This window comes from Crotalus tigris, unplaced genomic scaffold, assembly GCF_016545835.1.
Source record: "Crotalus tigris isolate CLP2741 ecotype Arizona unplaced genomic scaffold, ASM1654583v1 scf7180000023723.778456, whole genome shotgun sequence".
NCBI classification, from domain to species: Eukaryota; Metazoa; Chordata; class Lepidosauria; order Squamata; family Viperidae; genus Crotalus; species Crotalus tigris.
In genome coordinates, this window is record NW_024100141.1 from 630,562 (window position 1) to 647,495 (window position 16,934).

Consider the following 16,934-nt stretch of genomic DNA (forward strand, 5'->3'; position numbering starts at 1 on the left):
GAAAATAAAAAATAGGGGAGACAGGATAGCAGGGTTCCAGTATCTGAGGGGCTGCCACAAAAAAGATGGGGTCAAATTATTCTCCAAAGCACCTGAATGCAGGACAAGAAACGATGGAAACTCATCAAGGAGAGAAGCAACCTGGAACTAAGGAGAAACTTCCTGACAGTGAGGACAATTAACCAGTGGAACAACTTGCCTCCAGAAGCTGTGAATGCTCCAACACTGGAGGTTTTTAAGAAAAGACTGGACAGCCATTGTCTGAAATGGCATAGGGTTTCCTGCTTGAGCAGGGGGTTGGACTAGAAGACCTCCAAGGTCCCTTCCAATTGTGTTATTCTGTTAATTAACTAGTGGAACAACTTGCCTCCAGAAGTTATGGGTGCTCCATCACTGGGGGTTTTTAAGTAGAGACCGGACAGCCACTTGTCTGAAATGGTCTAGGCCTGGGGTAGGCAACCATGGCTCTTTTATGACTCGTGGACTTCAACTCCCAGAATTCCTGAGCCAGCCATGCTGAGGAGAAATGGAGAGGTTTCCATGCTGAGCCACACTGGCTCAGGAATTCTGGGAGTTGAAGTCCACCAGTCATGAGGGGGCCATAGTTCCCCCACACTGGCTCAGGAATTCTGGGAGTTGAAGTCCACGAGTCATAAAAGAGCCAAGATTGCCTACCCCTGTATCTAGTCCAACCCCCCCCCCCATTCAAGCAGGAGACCCTTGATCAGGGGTCTCCAAGCTTGGCTCTTTTATGACTGGTGGACTTCAACTCCAGAATTTCTGAGCCAGCCATGCTGAGGAGAAAGGGAGAGGTTTCCATGCTAAGCCATGCTGGCTCAGGAATTCTGGGAGTTGAAGTCCACGAGTCATAAAAGAGCCAAGGTTGCCTACCCTGGGTCTAGGGGCTCCTGCTTATGCAGGGGGTTGGACTAGAAGAGCTCCAACGTCCCTTCCAGCTCCATTCTATTCTGAGAGATCTAACCTGGACATAAGGACGGATTTGATAGCAAGAACAATTAATCATGGGTTAGCAATTCCTGGCGGGCTATACCAAAGGCTTGTAACGCTTATGTTCAGCAAATCGTTTGTGACTTTTATCGGCCACCACTGCCTGCAGGGAAAGAAACAAGACATATGCAAACATTTTTATAGTTTTTTTTTAATTCCATAGATTTCACATTTGACATTTTGCAGGCCGTCTCGTCAGCGTTTTTTCCTCCTGTTAGCCTCTAAACCAGCTTTAGCGTTGGTGACGTCATTCAGCTGCCTGTATTGTTCGTAAATCTTGAGTTGGATGGAATATGCAATAATGTTTAGGGTGGAGGGGAAGTGAAAAAAAAGCCCGAAGCGGGGCAAAGTTGGCCCCCAAAAAGTCACAATGGCAGTTATAAATATGCCATCCACGTTTTGCGCGGCTGAAAGTACAGCACCCTGAATCTCTGTGCCTGCCACCAAAATGTGGCACTGTCTGCACCCTCAAAATTTGAGCCACGGTAAGCTGGGCGGAATACACAACTTGCTAGAATTAAATCAAAGGTTTAGGGAAAAAAACAAAAACACCAAAATAACAACAACAACAAAATCTCCATTTTAACACACAGGCTAAAGATATTCCTGCAATTGGTTCCGAGTAATTTCCCAGCCCAACGTTCGACGGGTGCTTTTTGAGTGGAATGAGAAAAGAAAGTGTGCAGAAAAAAAAAATAAGACAGGTCGTCACCACAATTGGTGCAAGGTTCGGGTTCTGCTAACTGGAACACACAATCGCTTCCTCCCTGCAAAACACTACAGGACCCAGAAGAGGCAGAGAAAAAAATAATAATCTGGCAGTACCGCAGAGATGGGATTTAAGCTTCCTGTTTTCCAGGCTCAGAGGGAGCCGGGGGTTAGCAAACCCCGGTGGGTTATGCCGAAGGCTTGGAGCGGTTATGTTTGGCAAACCACTCGTGGCTTTTATCGGCCGCCATTGCCTGCAAGGAAGTAAAACAAAATGCAGATAGTCCTCGGCTTGCAATAATTCATTTAGTGACTGTTCGAAATTAAAAGGGGTCCTTGGTGCTCTCTGAGCTTGCTTGTTTTCTCGCAGACGTTTCAGGACCCAACTAGGGAACATCATCAGTGTTAGAAGGAGTGGGGTTTGCAGGGAGGAGGAGGAGGAGGAGGAGGACTGTGGGATCTTTGGTGCTCTCTGAGCTTGCTTGTTTTCTCGCAGACGTTTCATGACCCAACTAGGGAACATCATCAGTGCTAGTAAGGAATGCTGTTTGCTGTCCGTTTTTCATTCTAGTGCAGTGGTTCTCAACCTTTTTAATGCTGCGACCCCCAACCGGTCGTAAGTCGAGGACTACTCAACTGGTCGTAAGTCGAGGACCACTCAATTGGTGCAGCACCGTTTGCAGAATGGGACTTTTGGCGGGCTCAGCAAGGCAGAGACAGCCTGGACAATTCCTATTGGCTTTTGAAAGCCAATAGAATTAGACTCCATTCAAGAGAGTCTATTCTATTGGCTTTCAACAGCCAATAGAATAAAAGGGAGGAGCACAGCTAAGGAAAAGGGGGAAAAAATGGCGGACTGCGTTGTTTGGCGACCTCCGTGAAATGGTCGTTCGACCCCAAATGGGGTCCCGACCCACAGGATGAGAACCACTGGTCTAGTGTCTTGCCTGTCTGGCTGTGTGTGTGTGTGTGTGTGGCCTTGGTGATTCTTTGCTTGGGCTGTTTATTAATAGCTCTGGGGCAGTTTCTTGACAGGGGTGTTGCTTACTTGATTGTGGGTCTGACGTTGACCTTGGGAGTTAATCTACGCTGATCTGAGTGCTGATTACTGGTGGAGAAGTACACTGCCATGGATCAAGGACAGGGGTCTTCAAACTGGGCCCTTTTATGACTTGTGGATTTCAACTCCCAGAATTCCTCAGCGGTACAAGTGGGGGTGGAGCCTTCTTGGAACGGCTGAAACAGTTTCAAAAAGGCTCCAAGAAGCTTCAACAGCTTCACCCCCACACAGACAGGTAAGGCACCAGAATATAAAGCGACTGCAAACAGCATCCCTTACTAGCACTGATGATGTTACCTAGTTGGGTGATGAAACGTCTGCAAGGAAACTACGCAGCTCAGAGAGCACCAAGGACCCCACAGTCCTCCTGCTCCCTTCTAGCACCGATGATGTTCCCTAGTTGGGTCATGAGACGTCTGCAAGAAAACCACCCAGCTCAGAGAGCACCAAGGCCCCTCATTTCAGCCCTGAGCTACAAATATTCTCCTTCATTGGAAGTTACAAGGGCACTCAAAAAAGTGTCTTAGGACCATTTCTCCTACTTAAGACCCTGTTGCACAGCATCCCCATGGTCACGTGAAGAAGGAACGTCCTGACAGTGAGGACAATGAACCAGTGGAACAGCTTGCCCCCAGAAATTGTGGGCACTCCATCACTGGAGGTTTTTAAGAAGAGGCTGGACAGTCACTTGTCTAAGACGGTGTAGGTTCTCCTGCATGAGCTGGGGGCTGGGCTAGAAGACCTCCAAGGTCCCTTCCAGCTCCTATTCTATTCTGTTCTGTTCCATTCCATTCTTCTTCCTGATTATTCTATTCTATTCTATTCTATTCTATTCTATTCTATTCTATTCTATTCTATTCCATTCCATTCCATTCCATTCTTCTCTATTCTATTCCGTTCTATTCTGTTCTATTCTATTCTATTCTGTTCTGTTCTGTTCTGTTCTGTTCTGTTCTATTCTGTTCTATTCTATTCTATTCTATTCTATTCTATTCTATTCTATTCTATTCTATTCTATTCTATTCTATTCTATTCTATTCTATTCTATTCCATTCTATTCTATTCTATTCCATTCCATTCCATTCCATTCCATTCCATTCCATTCCATTCTTCTCCAAAGCACCAGAGGGCAGGACAAGAAACAATGGTTGGAAACTCATCAAACAGAGAAGCATCCTGGAATTAGGGAGAAATGTCCTAACAGTAAGGACAATGAACCAGTGTAACAGCTTGCCTCCAGAAATTGTGGGTGCTCCATCCCTGGAGGTTTTTAAGAAGAGGCTATACAATCACTTGTCTGAGATGGTGTAGGTCATAGGTCTGCAACCTGTGGCTCCGGAGCCGCATATGGCTCTTTGAGCCTTCCCCTGTGGCTCCCAGCCTCCTCTGCCATTTGCAGAGAGAGACAGAGACAGAGGCACTTGTGCTTCCCTGCTTCTCTCTCTCTCTGTGTGTGTTTGCGTGTGTTTGTGTGTAAAAAAGAGAGTGGACTCACGGTGTTCTCCGAGGAGCTGAAAAGCTTATTGGGCGGAGCTCCTCCCTTTGCTGCGTCTCTGCAGGAAGCAGGAAACAGGAAACAGGAAGGGCAGGAGAGAGCTAGCTAGCCCAGCTCTGCTGGCTCAGGAATTCTGGGAGTTGAAGTCCATGAGTCATAAAAGAGCCCAGGTTGCCTACCCCTGAGCTAGCCCAATCAGAATGTGTGTCAGCTGGTTGGAGAACAGCTTGAAGCCAGTTTGCCAAGTGAACAGAAGATCGGAGAGAGGAAGAGAGGGGGGGAGAGAGAAAGAGAGGGAGAGAAAGAGAGGGAGAGAGAGGGAGAGAGAGAGAGAGAGAGAGGGAGGCAGAGAGAGACCCTTTTGACATCTAAAATAACGCTGCATATATCAGTGTTTCCCAACCTTGACAATTTTAAGGCATGTGGACTGCAACTCCCAGAATTCCACAGCCAGCATTGCTGGCTGTGGAATTCTGGGAGTTGCAGTCCACATGCCTTAAAATTGTCAAGGTTGAGAAACATGGCATATATCCTTTTTTTACCTTTATCTTCATTTGTTATATTAGTATTATCTTCCTTTTAGATATCAAAAGGCTTTTGCGGCTCCCGGTGTTTTGTTTTCGGTGGGAAACGGGTCCAAGTGGCTCTTTGAGTGTTTTGGGTTGCCTACCCCTGGTGTAGGTTCTCCTGCTTGAGCAGGGGGCTGGACTAGAAGACCTCCAGGGCCCCTTCCAGCTCCTATTCTATTCTATTCTATTCTATTCTATTCTATTCTATTCTATTCTATTCTATTCCATTCCATTCCATTCCATTCCATTCCATATTTTCTATTCCATTCCATTCTATTCTATTCCATTCCATTCCATTCTATTGTATTGTATTCTATATTCTATTCCATTCCATTCCATATTTTCTATTCCATTCCATTCCATATTTTCTATTCCATTCCATTCTATTCTATTCCATTTCATTCCATTCCATATTTTCTATTTCATTCCATTTCATTCCATTCCATTCCATTCCATTCCATTCCATTCTATTCTAAAGTTCCCCGGCCTCTTCTGGGGATCCACATTTATTAGAAACCTCGAAGGGAAGACACCCCCCCCCCCCTGACTCACCTCATCCAGGAGCTTCTCGCCGTCTGGGTCCACCCTTGAGAGCTGCCTAAAGGCTTCGTCGCCCACGAAGCAGATTTCGTGGCCGTCCTACGAGAAATTGAAGAGAGAGAGATAGAGGGAGAGAGGCAACATCATTGGGTTGTTACCCAGCAAGATGTGGAGAGGACGAGCGGTACACATTTATTTTGTGTCTTTGGAACTTCGGGCCGTGACTTGGCTTGTCAGCCAGTTCCAATGGACCTACCTGCACCGCTAAATTTACATACGGGTAAGTCCTCGACTTATGACCGCAATGGAGCCCAACGTTTCTGTGGCTAAATGAGTTTTGCCCCCATCTTACGACCTTTCTTGCCCCGGTTGTTAAGTGAATCTGGCTTCCCCCGTTGACTTTGTTAGGAGGTCCCAAAAGAGGGTCACGTGATCCCCCCGATACTGCGACCGTCATAAATAGGAGTCACTTGCCAAGTGTCCAAATTTTGACTACGTAGGATTGCTGCCATGGTTGTCGGCGTGAAAGACGGTCCTAAGTGACCTTTTTCTTCCAGCGCCCTTGTAACTCTGAACGGTCACTAAACGAACGGTTGTAAATGGAGGGCTACTTGTATTTATTCAATCTGTTTATTGATCCAACTGACCGTCTCACAAAAAGTGAACAATCCAATATAAAGGCACAGGTTTTGAAGGTCGTAAAATGGGGCAAAATTCACTTAACACCCACCTCGCGTAGCAACAAAAGTTTGGGGTGGAGTTGTGGTGGTAAAGTTGAGGACGTCCTGTAGTGAGCAAGGGGGCTGGACTAGATGGTCTCCCAGAACCCCAACCAATGCATGATTCTGCTCATTGTTAGGGCTAGCTTTAAGACTTGAAGCATCTTTGTGGGAAAGAAACTATAAAGTGACAATGTCAGCTTTGTACGAAGAAAACCTATATAAAATGTTTTATAGATGGCATTTGCCATCAACAAGATTAGCAAAAATGTTTAAAAATATGTCAGAGAAATGTTGGAAATGTAAACACAAACCAGGGACTGGTGGACATGTGTTAAAGCAAGGAGACATTGGACAATAATACACACTTGGTTAGAAAAAATGTTAGAGAAACACATAGACTATAAACCTATTTTTTTTAACTAGGTATAATGCCAGAAAAATTTGATAAGCAAAGTACATATTTGATTCTACATGCAATAACTGTGGCAAGAATTATATTTGCACAATATTGGAAGAACAAAGAAATACCACTAGAAGAAGAAATAATAAAAAAAAAATACTAGACTGTGCGGAAAGGGGCAGACTTACTTTAAGGTTGACAGAAAAAAGAAGAAACAGAAAATTTTCAAACTTGGGACCTATTTTACAATTGGTTAGAGAAAAGATTTAGGGATTAGGAATTTAATTTGTACTAGTGAATAAGATACTCAGACAACACATTTTCGTTGAATAATTATTATTGAAATCTGTTAAAAAAAATAAAACTTTTTTTTTTTTTAAAAAAAAGAAGATTTGAAGCATTTTTAAATTCCATTTTTAAAATTCCAAATCTGGAGAAAGAGACATTTCTGGTTTTGCACTAGAACTCCCGTGTGCCAGCAAAATGGACACACAATCAGCACACACCCACAAAACCTCTCCTTGGTGGAATTCATAGCCACAAACTCTGTCACAGACCCTAAAATGTTCCTTTAAGAAGGAAGCAAATTAGTGGAGAATACAGATGGTCCTCATTTTACAACAGTTCATTGAGCGACCGCTGAAAAAAAAGTCACTTATGACCGTTTTTTCGGACTTACGACTGTTATAGCATCCCCAGGGTCACGTGATCAAAATTCGGATGCTTGGCAACTGACTCCTATTTATGACGGTCCTGGGGTCACGTGACCCGCTTTTGCGACCTTTTGACAAGCAAAGTCAGTGGATTAACTTAACAACCGGGTTACTAGCTTATCCAATGCAATCATTCACTTAACAAATGCTTCAGTTAGCAATATACATTTTGGGCTGAACTGTGGTAATAACTTGAGGACTAGGGTCCTTGCATCACCAGCCACTGTGGGTTTTAGCCATCATTTATTCGTAAAGCCTTCACGTTCAGGAGCAGTCTACCTCTGAAAGGCACAGACTGGAAATAAACAAAAGCCCTGCTCACCATCCAGATACATATTTATTTTAATCAAGGGCACTTACAGGATCAGCCAAAATCACAACTTGCACAGTCGCTTTCCCGGGTGTGTCCAGGCTCACCAAAGGAGTCAAAATCTTCTGGTTCTCCTTTTTCATTAAGGCTTCAATAACAGGCAACTTGGCCGATGGCGAGAAACAGGATCCAAACCAGGAGACATTGTGGAGGGGGGGGGGAGAGAAGGCCAAATAAAAGATAGGCACGGTCAATTTTGTGCAAACCACAGCCCCCCTGAGAAAGTATTTTCAAAAGATAAAAGGAAAGTATATTTTCAAAACATGGCAAAGAAGTGTTTTCACAAACATAAACGAAGTATTTTCCAAACGCAAAAAGGGAGAGCTTTTTCAAAACGTAAAAGGAAAGGGTGTTTTCAAAACGTGAGAGCATTTTCCAAAACGCAAAGTATTTTCAAAAGGCAAAAAGGAAGTGTTTTGAACATGTAAAAAGATTTTTCAAAACATAAAAGAGGGTTTTTAAAACGTGAAAAGGTTTTCAAAATGTAGAAAGAATGTTCAGAACAGGAAAACCTTTTCAAAATGTAAACAAAGTATTTTCAAAATGTAAAAAGAGCTTTTCGAATGTAAATTTTTTCAAGACATAAAATCATTTTTGAAACATTATTCAAAATCCTCAACCCCTTCCTTATTCCTGACAGTTTTGTACTATAAACATACGGATAAGTTCTTGACTTACAGCCATTGGTTTAGTGATTGTCTGGTGTTCAACAGCACCAAAAAAATATGACTTATGACCGTTTTTCACCCTTATGACTATTGTGGCATTCATGTGATCAAAATTGGGGCGATTGGCAACTGGCATGAACTTACGACGGTTGCAGCATCCCGGGGTTAGGTGATCACCTAGCTCGTTTCCAACAATCCAAGTCAGGGGTAGGCAACCTTGGCTCTTTTATGACTCATGGACTTCAACTCCCAGAATTCCTGAGCCAGCATGGGGGAACTATGGCCCCTTCATGATTGGTGGACTTCAACTCCCAGAATTCCTGAGCCAGCATGGAACTATGACCCTTTTATGACTCGTGGACTTCAACTCCCAGAATTCCTGAGCCAGCATGGGGGAACTATGGCCCCTTCATGATTGGTAGACTTCAACTCCCAGAATTCCTAAGCCAGCATGGGGGAACTATGACCCTTTTATGACTCATGGACTTCAACTGCCAGAATTCCTGAGCCAGCATGAGGGAACTATGGCCCCCTTCATGACTCATGGATTTCAATTCCCAGAATTCCTGTGCCAGCATGGGGGAACTATGGCCCCTTCATGACTTGTGGACTTCAAACTCCCAGAATTCCTGAGCCAGCATGGGGGAATTATGGCCCCTTCATGACTTGTGGACTTCAACTCCCAGAATTCCTGAGCCAGCATGGCTCAGCTTGGAAACCCTTTCCCTCAGCATGGCTGGCTCAGGAATTCTGGGAGTTGAAGTCCATGAGTCATAAAAGCCAAGGTTGTCTACCCCTGATCCAAGTCAATGGGGAAAGATGGATTCATTTAACGACTGCATGATTTGTTGAACAAGTGTGGCAAAAAAGTGATGCAAAACTGATTTAACCACTGACTTGCTTAGCAATGGAAATATTCTGGGCTAAACTGTGGCCGTAAAATGAGACCTTCGTTCCTCTCGCACAAAGATCTCACCTCTTCCTTGGGGCAAGAGAAGGCGATTCGCCCGAAGGCCGTGCCGTGGTCCACATCCTGGCCGATGCTTTGCAGCTCGAGTTTACACTAGAAGAAAAAAGAAAGGAAAACAATTGGACTTGCCAAAAAGGCCACACAAAAAGGAAACCAGTCAGTTTTCGCGCAGCTGTCAAACTTGTTCAGGATGCCACAAATGTCTGGATCGGGGTAGGCCACCTTGGCTCTTTTATGACTGGTGGACTTCAGCTCCCAGAATTCCTGAGCCAGCCATGCTGAGGGGAAAGGGAGAGGTTTCCATGCTGAGCCATGCTGGCTCAGGAATTCTGGGAGTTGAAGTCCACGAGTCCTAAAAGAGCCAAGATTCCCTCCCCCTGGCCTAGATCAGTAGTAGGCAACCTTGGCTCTTTTATGACTGGTGGACTTCAACTCCCAGAATTCCTGAGCCAGCCATGCTGAGGGGAAAGGGAGAGGTTTCCATGCTGAGCCATGCTGGCTCAGGAATTCTGGGAGTTGAAGTCCACCAGTCATAAAAGAGCCAAGGTTGCCTACCCCTGGCCTGGAATATAAATTTTTGTGGACTTTAGACAGTCTTCTTCTAGTTCAGTGGTGGCGAACCTGTGGCACGGGTGCCAGAGGCGGCAGTCGGAGCCCTCTCTGTGGGCACATGTGCCGTTGCCCCAGCCTCGCCTCCCATCGCGACCCCCTCCTCTCCAGGAGAGTCGCCCCCGAGCGTGGCCCACACGGAGCAGCGCAGCCAAGGACATGGCAGCCAGGAAGCGTAGACAAGACTCTTCCCTCACGCCCCATTGTGCACAGTTGATGCTGCAGGGCGCGGGCAGAGGGCGTGGCTGCCATACCGCTGCTGGGCTGCCTGGGCGATCTGTGGCAGGCCCTGGAGGCGGTGATTGGCCCTGCGGGCAGGCGGGGCACGGGATGGGGGGAGAGCGGGGGCGGGGCCAGTTTTGGGCACTTGGTCTCTAAAAGGTTCGCCATCACTGTTCTAGTTGGTCTGCCTTGGGAGAGAATGCCCCAAAGGTGCTTTTTTTCAGGAGGCAACTGGACTTTGTTTTTTCTTTGAAGACGTTTCGCTTCTCATCCAAGAAGCTTCCTCAGCTCTGACTGGATGGTGGGGAATGGAAGGATTTATATTCTATAAGAGGGGTAGACTTCCACTCCCAGAATTCCCCAGCCAGCATGCTTTAGGAATTGCTTCAGGCAGCTGAGGAATTCTGGGAGTTGAGGCCCACCTATCTTAAAGCATGCTGGCTGGGGGATTCTGGGAGTGGAAATCCACCCATCTTAAAGCATCCTGGCTGATGAATTCTGGGAGTGGAAGTCCACCCATCTTAAAGCATGCTGGCTGGGGAATTCTGGGAGTGGAAGTCCACCCATCTTAAAGCATGCTGGCTGGGGGATTCTGGGAGTGGAAGTCCACCCATCTTAAAGCATGCTGGCTGGGGGATTCTGGGAGTGGAAGTCCACCCATCTTAAAGCATGCTGGCTGGGGGATTCTGGGAGTGGAAGTCCACCCATCTTAAAGCATACTGGCTGAGGAATTCTGGGAATGGAAGTCCACCCATCTTAAAGCATGCTGGCTGGGGGATTCTTGGAGCTGAAGTCCACCCATCTTAAAGCATACTGGCTGGGGAATTCTGGGAGTGGAAGTCCACTCATCTTAAAGCATGCAGGCTGAGGAATCCTGGCACTTGGAGTCCACTCATCTTAAAGCATCCTGGCTGGGGAATTCTGGGAGTTGGAGTCCACTCATCTTAAAGCATCCTGGCTGAGGAATTCTGGGAGTGGAAGTCCACCCATTTTAAAAGCATGCAGGCTGTGGAATCCTGGGAGTTGAAGTCCACCATCTTACAGTGTCCAAGGTTGGGAAACACTGCCCTAAGAACCTCAATCTCACCTGGTTATCGGCATAACCGAGCAAAACATTCTTCTTCCCTTCGTCCTTCTCGTACACTTTCATGCCCAGCAACCCGGACCAGTATTCTACCGATTTCGGCAGGTTGGATACAGCCAGAGTCACCTTCAGCACCGGATCTGGAGGGTAACACCAACACAGATGGCCTTGAGCCCAGACTTCATGGCAGAAGAAGGTGAGCTGGTGGGCCACTCGGCCATTCAAAAGATCTTGGCCTGGACCAGACTCAACGTGTGACATTCGGATTCTAGCATGGATCAATTAGAGACCTTCACCAACACATCCCAACTAGCAGTCAGTCCCGCTGTTTCCCATCCCTTTCTGAAGGATATATGAGTGCTTAGAATAAAATAAAGCTGGAAGGGACCTTGGAGGTCATCTAGTCCAACCCCCTGCTCAAGCAGAAAACCTATACCATTTCAGACAAATGGCTGTCCAGTCTCTTCTTAAAAATTTCCAGTGTTGGAGCATTTACAGCTTCTGAAGGCAACCTGGTTAATTGTCCTCACTGTCAGGAAGTTTCTCCTTAGTTCTAGGTTGCTTCTCTCCTTGATGAGTTTCCATCCGTTGCTTCTTGTCCTGCCTTCAGGTGCTTTGGAGAATAGCTTGACTCTCTCTTCTTTGGGGCAGCCCCTGAGATACTGGAACACTGCTATCATGTCTCCCCTATTTCTTCTTTTCTTTAGACTAGCCCAGGGGTAGGCAATCTTGTCTCTTTTATGACTCGTGGACTTCAACTCCCAGAATTCCTAAACCAGCATGGCTCAGCTTGGAAACCTCTCCCTTTCCTCTCAGCATGGCTGGCTCAGGAATTCTGGGAGTTGAAGTCCACGACTCATAAAAGAGCCAAAGTGGCCTACCCCTGGCCTAGCCAAACCCAAGTCCTGCAGCCGTTCTTCCTATGTTTTGGTGTTCAGGCCTTGGATCATTCTAGCTGCTCTTCTCTGCACTTTTTCCAAACTCTCAATATCTTTTTCGTAACGTGGGGACCAAAACTGGATGCAGTACAGGTAGTCTTCAGCTTATGACGACAACTCAGCCCAAAATTTCCATTTCTAAGTGAGACATCTGTGAGGTGATTTTTTTGCTCCATTTTATGACGTGTCTTGCCACAAGTTGTTAAGTGAACCACTGCAGTTAAGTCACAGGGTTCTTAAGTGAATCCGGCTTCCCCATTGACTTTGCTTGTCAGAAGGTCGCAAAAGGGGATCACGTGACCCCCTGGGACACTGCAGCCGTCATAAATATGAATCCATTGCCAAGGGCCTGAATTTTGATCACCTGACTCTGAGGATGCTGCAACGTTCGTAAGTGTGAAAAACGCTCGTAAGTCATTTTTTCCAGGGACGTAACTCTGAATGGTCACTAAGTGAACTGTTGTAAGTTGAGGACTACCTGTATTCCCAGTGTGGTCCTATTAAAGATTTATAAAGCGGTACACATGTAAAAAAGATGTTGAGACTCTAGAAAGAGTGCAGAGAAAAGCAACAAAGATGATTAGGGGATTGGAGGCTGAAACATATAAGGAAAGGCTGCTGGAATTGGGTATGTCTAGTTTAATGAAGAGAAGGATTTGGGGTGACATGATAGCAGTGATCCAATATCTCAGGGGCTGCCCCAAAGAAGAGGGAGTCAAGCTATTCTCCAAAGCGCCTGAAGGCAGAACAAGAAGCAATGGAGGAAAACTGATCAAGGAGAAAAGCAACCTAGAACTAAGGAGAAACTTCCTGACAGTGAGAACGATTAATCAGTGGAACAACCTGCCTCCAGAAGCGGTGAATGCTCCAACACTGGAAGTTTTTAAGAAGAGACTGGACAGCCATTTGTCCGAAATGGTATAGGTTCTCCTGCCTGAGGAGGGGATTGGACTAGATGACCTTCAAGGTCCCTTCCAACTTTATTATTATTATTATTATTATTATTATTATTATTATTATTATTATCTTCCCTGAGTTTAGGCTTCAGAGCATCATCAGATGGGCAAATAGGGTGGCTGCAGCCTCATGGTTCTGTTCTGCTCCTTACCTTCTTGAGGTTGTTCTTTGTCTTCCAGAAAGAACTTATATCCTCCTGGGGCTTCCGATTCGTAAAGGCCTGCTGAGATCTCCTTCAGTGGCCACCGCAATTTTCTGGCGTTTTTTACAGCCTGGCTTGATGCAACAGTCGTGCCCTGTATAACCACCGGAAAAATAATAAATAAACAAACAAATAAAGATATTAAGGCTCTAGAAAGGGTGCAGAGAAGAGCAACAGAGATGATCAGGGGACTGGAGGCTAAAACATATAAGGAACCGTTGCTGGGAATTGGGTATGTCTAGTCCAGAAGACCTGGAGGAACGTTGTCCATGGGGTTGCGATGGGTCGGACACGACTTCGCAATTAACAACAACAACAACAAGTCCAGGGGTAGGCAACCTTGGCTTTTATGACTCATGGACTTCAACTCCCAGAATTCCTGAGCCAGCCACGCTGAGGAGAAAGGGAGAGGTTTCCATGCTGAGCCATGCTGGCTCTGGAATTCTGGGAGTTGAAGTCCACCAGTCATAAAAGAGCCAAGGTTGCCTACCTCTGGCCTAGGCCGCTTTCTGACTCGTGGACTTCAACTCCCAGAATTCCTAAGCCAGCATGGCTCAGCATGGAAACCTCTCCCTTTCTCCTCAGCGTGGCTGGCTCAGGAATTCTGGGAGTTAAAGTCTACCAGTCATAAAAGAGCCAAGGTCTAATCTAATGAAGAGAAGGACGTGGGGTGACAGGATAGCAGTCTTCCAATATTTGAGGGGTTGCCCCAAAGAAGAGGGAGTCAAGCTATTCTTCAAAACCCCTGAAGGCAGGACAAGAAACAACCCTCCCTTCTTAATTTAATGGCAATTCTTCCTTTCCATGATCCATATTACAGGGTTATTAGCATCCCTGTAATTATGAATATAATACTATAATGAGCGTTCGGATGATGAGAGCGGTGTCAGAAGGGCCTTAGGCCCTTCAAAATCACGAGAAGTGTTAATACCACTTTACAAGCCCTTGGTAAGGCCACACTTGGAATACTGAATCCAGTTTTGGTCACCACGATGTAAAAAAGATGCTGAGACTCTAGAAAGAGTGCAGAGAAGAGCAACAAAGATGATCAGGGGACTGGAGGCTAAAACATACAAGGAACAGTGGTAGCCAATCAGACATTGGAACACGTGACCATGGAAGGGCGGGGGAAAGGATGCTGCAACAGTCGTAAAAGTGAAAATCAGTCGTAAGTCACTTTTTTCAGTGCCGTTGTAACTTCGAACAGTCACTAAATGAACTGTTGTAAGCCAAGGACGACCCTTTCTTCTTTTTATGCAAATTCCAGATTGTATGCCTATCACAAAGCAATACCAGGAATGTGGCTTACCAGGAAATCATTCCCAAGGTGGTAATTCCCAACACCGTAGTTGTAAGTTAGCTCTGCGACGAAGTGGTCATCCTCTGGTCCATAGCCCACCATAGTTTTGCTCCATTTGCCATCGTAGGGACTAGAAACATATCCACTTTAGTTTGTTTACAGGAACAGCATCATCGCAAAACATCTCTACGGTTTCCCCTTCCCTTGGAACAAGCCTGGAGTCTACAGGTAGGCCTCAACTTATGACCGCGGTTGGGGATCAGAATTTCCACCGCTAAATAAGGCAGTTGTTGATTGAATTGTGCCCCATTTTATGACCTTTTTTCCCATGGTGGTTAAGAGAATCACTGGAGTTGATTCGTGAATCCTGAGGTCATTAAGCAGTAAGGATCCTACGTGTGGAAAAACAGTCATAAGGGACTTTTTTCGGTGCCGTTGTAATTTTCAATGGTCACTAAACCAGCTGTTGTAAGTTGAGGACTCCCCGAAGAAGCAAGCTAAGGCAGGAGGTAAAATCACCGTACCTGCTGGAGGGCTGCAATTACAGGTCTTCCTCGACTTATGTCCACAATCGAACCCAATCTTTCTGTTGCTAAGTGAGACATTGGTTAAGCGAATTTTGCCCCATTTCACGACCAATTTTTTGCCACAGTTGTTAAAGAGAATCCCCACCGCTGTTAAGTGAGTCACATGGTTGTTAAGTGAATCTGGCTTCCCCCATTGATCCTGCTTGTCAGAAGGTCACAAAAGGGGAATCACGTGACCCTGGGATGCTGCGACCGTCATAAATAGGAGTGTTGGCGATCTTCTGAATTTTGATTATGTGATGCTGCAACAGCCGTTAAGTGTGAAAAATGGTCGTTGGGTGTGAAAAATGGTTCACGAGTCACTTTTTTTTCAGCGCTATTGTAACTGTGGCCACTGAATGAATTAATGTTAAGTCGAGGATGGCCTGTAGAATGCGTCAAAAACTTTGCAGGAGACAGAACAGACAAATTCCCTGCACGTCCGTTGTTCTGAGACAGCACAGCCTGTCAATTCTCCAATCCAGTTTCTCTGATAAGAGTAGCCATAATTAAACCTACATACCCATTGCACGTGGCCTTGCAACCTTCTTCAAATTCTTCATGTCTCAGGACCTGTGGGTTCAAACCCACGTCAAACTGGTCAGTATTCAAATCACTTGCGGAGAGAGAGAGAGAAATAGAGAGAAATAGATAGATATAGAGAGATAGAAATAGAGATATAGATAGATAGATATAGATAGATTTTTTTTTATATATATATATATATATATATATATATATATATATATATATAGAGAGAGAGAGAGAGAGAGAGAGAGAGAGAGAGAGAGAGAGAATGGGGGGGGCAATGTCCCTTAAAACGGATTTATTTGCAAAATATATTTCTATACCTTTGAGGGTGAGTGCAGACAGTCCTTGAGTTATGATTGTAATGGAGACTGCACATTATGGTCGTAAAATGGATGTGTTATATGACCGGCCGGATTTTATGAGGGGTTTTTTTGTGGCAGTTATTAAGTAAGCCTGGTGGTTGTAACCCCCACATTTGTTAAGTGAATATTGCAATCATTAAGGGGTTTACCATGGGCATGGTTTTGTCAAAAACTGGAAGTAACTGCTAATTTATTGGCAAAACCATCATAAAAACAGTCACATAATTCAAGGACTATCAGCCCTCACAATCAAAAGGTCTTTATTTAAAAATTGCAACCAAATGGGCAGGACTCAGGATTATGAAAAAAAAATAAAATAAAATGTATACTACTATCCCCAAAGGATGATGTAGTAGAATAGAATAGAGCTGGAAGGGACCTTGGAGGTCTTCTAGTCCAGCCCCCTACTCAGGCAAGAGAAGTCCTATACCATTTCAATATAGATAAGGCCAAAGGGCTACGGTCTTAACTGCATAGAAAATAATTTAAACGTAAATCTTTAAAATTAAAATATTATAATTGGCAAAGCAAAAGACGCTCTCCAAGGAAACTTAGGTGTAAGAGGTAGCCGTAGCACACTGCCCACTCTAGGAAACTATATCTCGATGCTTTTCCGCCTCAGGGGGCTCGCATCAATGACGTCATCTCTTAGCCTCAAAGCCCTCCGTGTTTTCTCGGGTCTCTGGTCGCCTCCCCTATAGCTTACTTACGCGCATGCCCAGTAGCTCTCGGTAAAAACGGATGGTCTGAGCTCGGTCGCCGACTTTGAAGACAAAGTGTAACGCACGTCTCGCCTTCATTTTCTTCTCTCGAAAGATCGGAAGCTAACACGGGTTCTGGATTCTCGGCTATTTTATTTTGTCGCGGCGTGTCGCCGTGTGATGACGTCACAAGCACATGGTCGCTGCACGCGTACTGCGTCTTTCGCTGCGGAAAATCC

The 16,934-nt window shown here is 45.4% G+C and overlaps 1 protein-coding gene across 1 annotated transcript; it reads right to left on the reverse strand.

Moving 5' to 3' along the window:
• Positions 1-1,139: 1,139 nt before the first annotated feature.
• On the reverse strand, positions 1,140-16,912 carry GLOD4 (glyoxalase domain containing 4). Its single transcript, XM_039321242.1, has 9 exons — positions 16,705-16,912; positions 15,625-15,674; positions 14,545-14,665; positions 13,185-13,329; positions 11,142-11,278; positions 9,230-9,316; positions 7,576-7,689; positions 5,393-5,479; positions 1,140-1,970 (listed from the first exon to the last, which is right to left on the reverse strand). The coding sequence occupies exons 1-9, from the start codon at positions 16,792-16,794 to the stop codon at positions 1,905-1,907; spliced, it is 897 nt and encodes a 298-aa protein (XP_039177176.1). The 5' UTR covers positions 16,795-16,912; the 3' UTR covers positions 1,140-1,904.
• Between the last annotated feature and the right edge of the window lie 22 nt (positions 16,913-16,934).

Coding starts and splice junctions, on each gene's coding strand:
- GLOD4 (XM_039321242.1), bottom strand. CDS start 16,794: ATGAAGGCGAGACGTGCGTTACACTTTGTCTTCAAAGTCGGCGACCGA. Junction 15,675..16,704: donor GAGAGCTACTGGGCATGCGC/GTAAGTAAGCTA, acceptor TTGAACCCACAG/GTCCTGAGACATGAAGAATT. Junction 14,666..15,624: donor TGCAAGGCCACGTGCAATGG/GTATGTAGGTTT, acceptor ATATGTTTCTAG/TCCCTACGATGGCAAATGGA.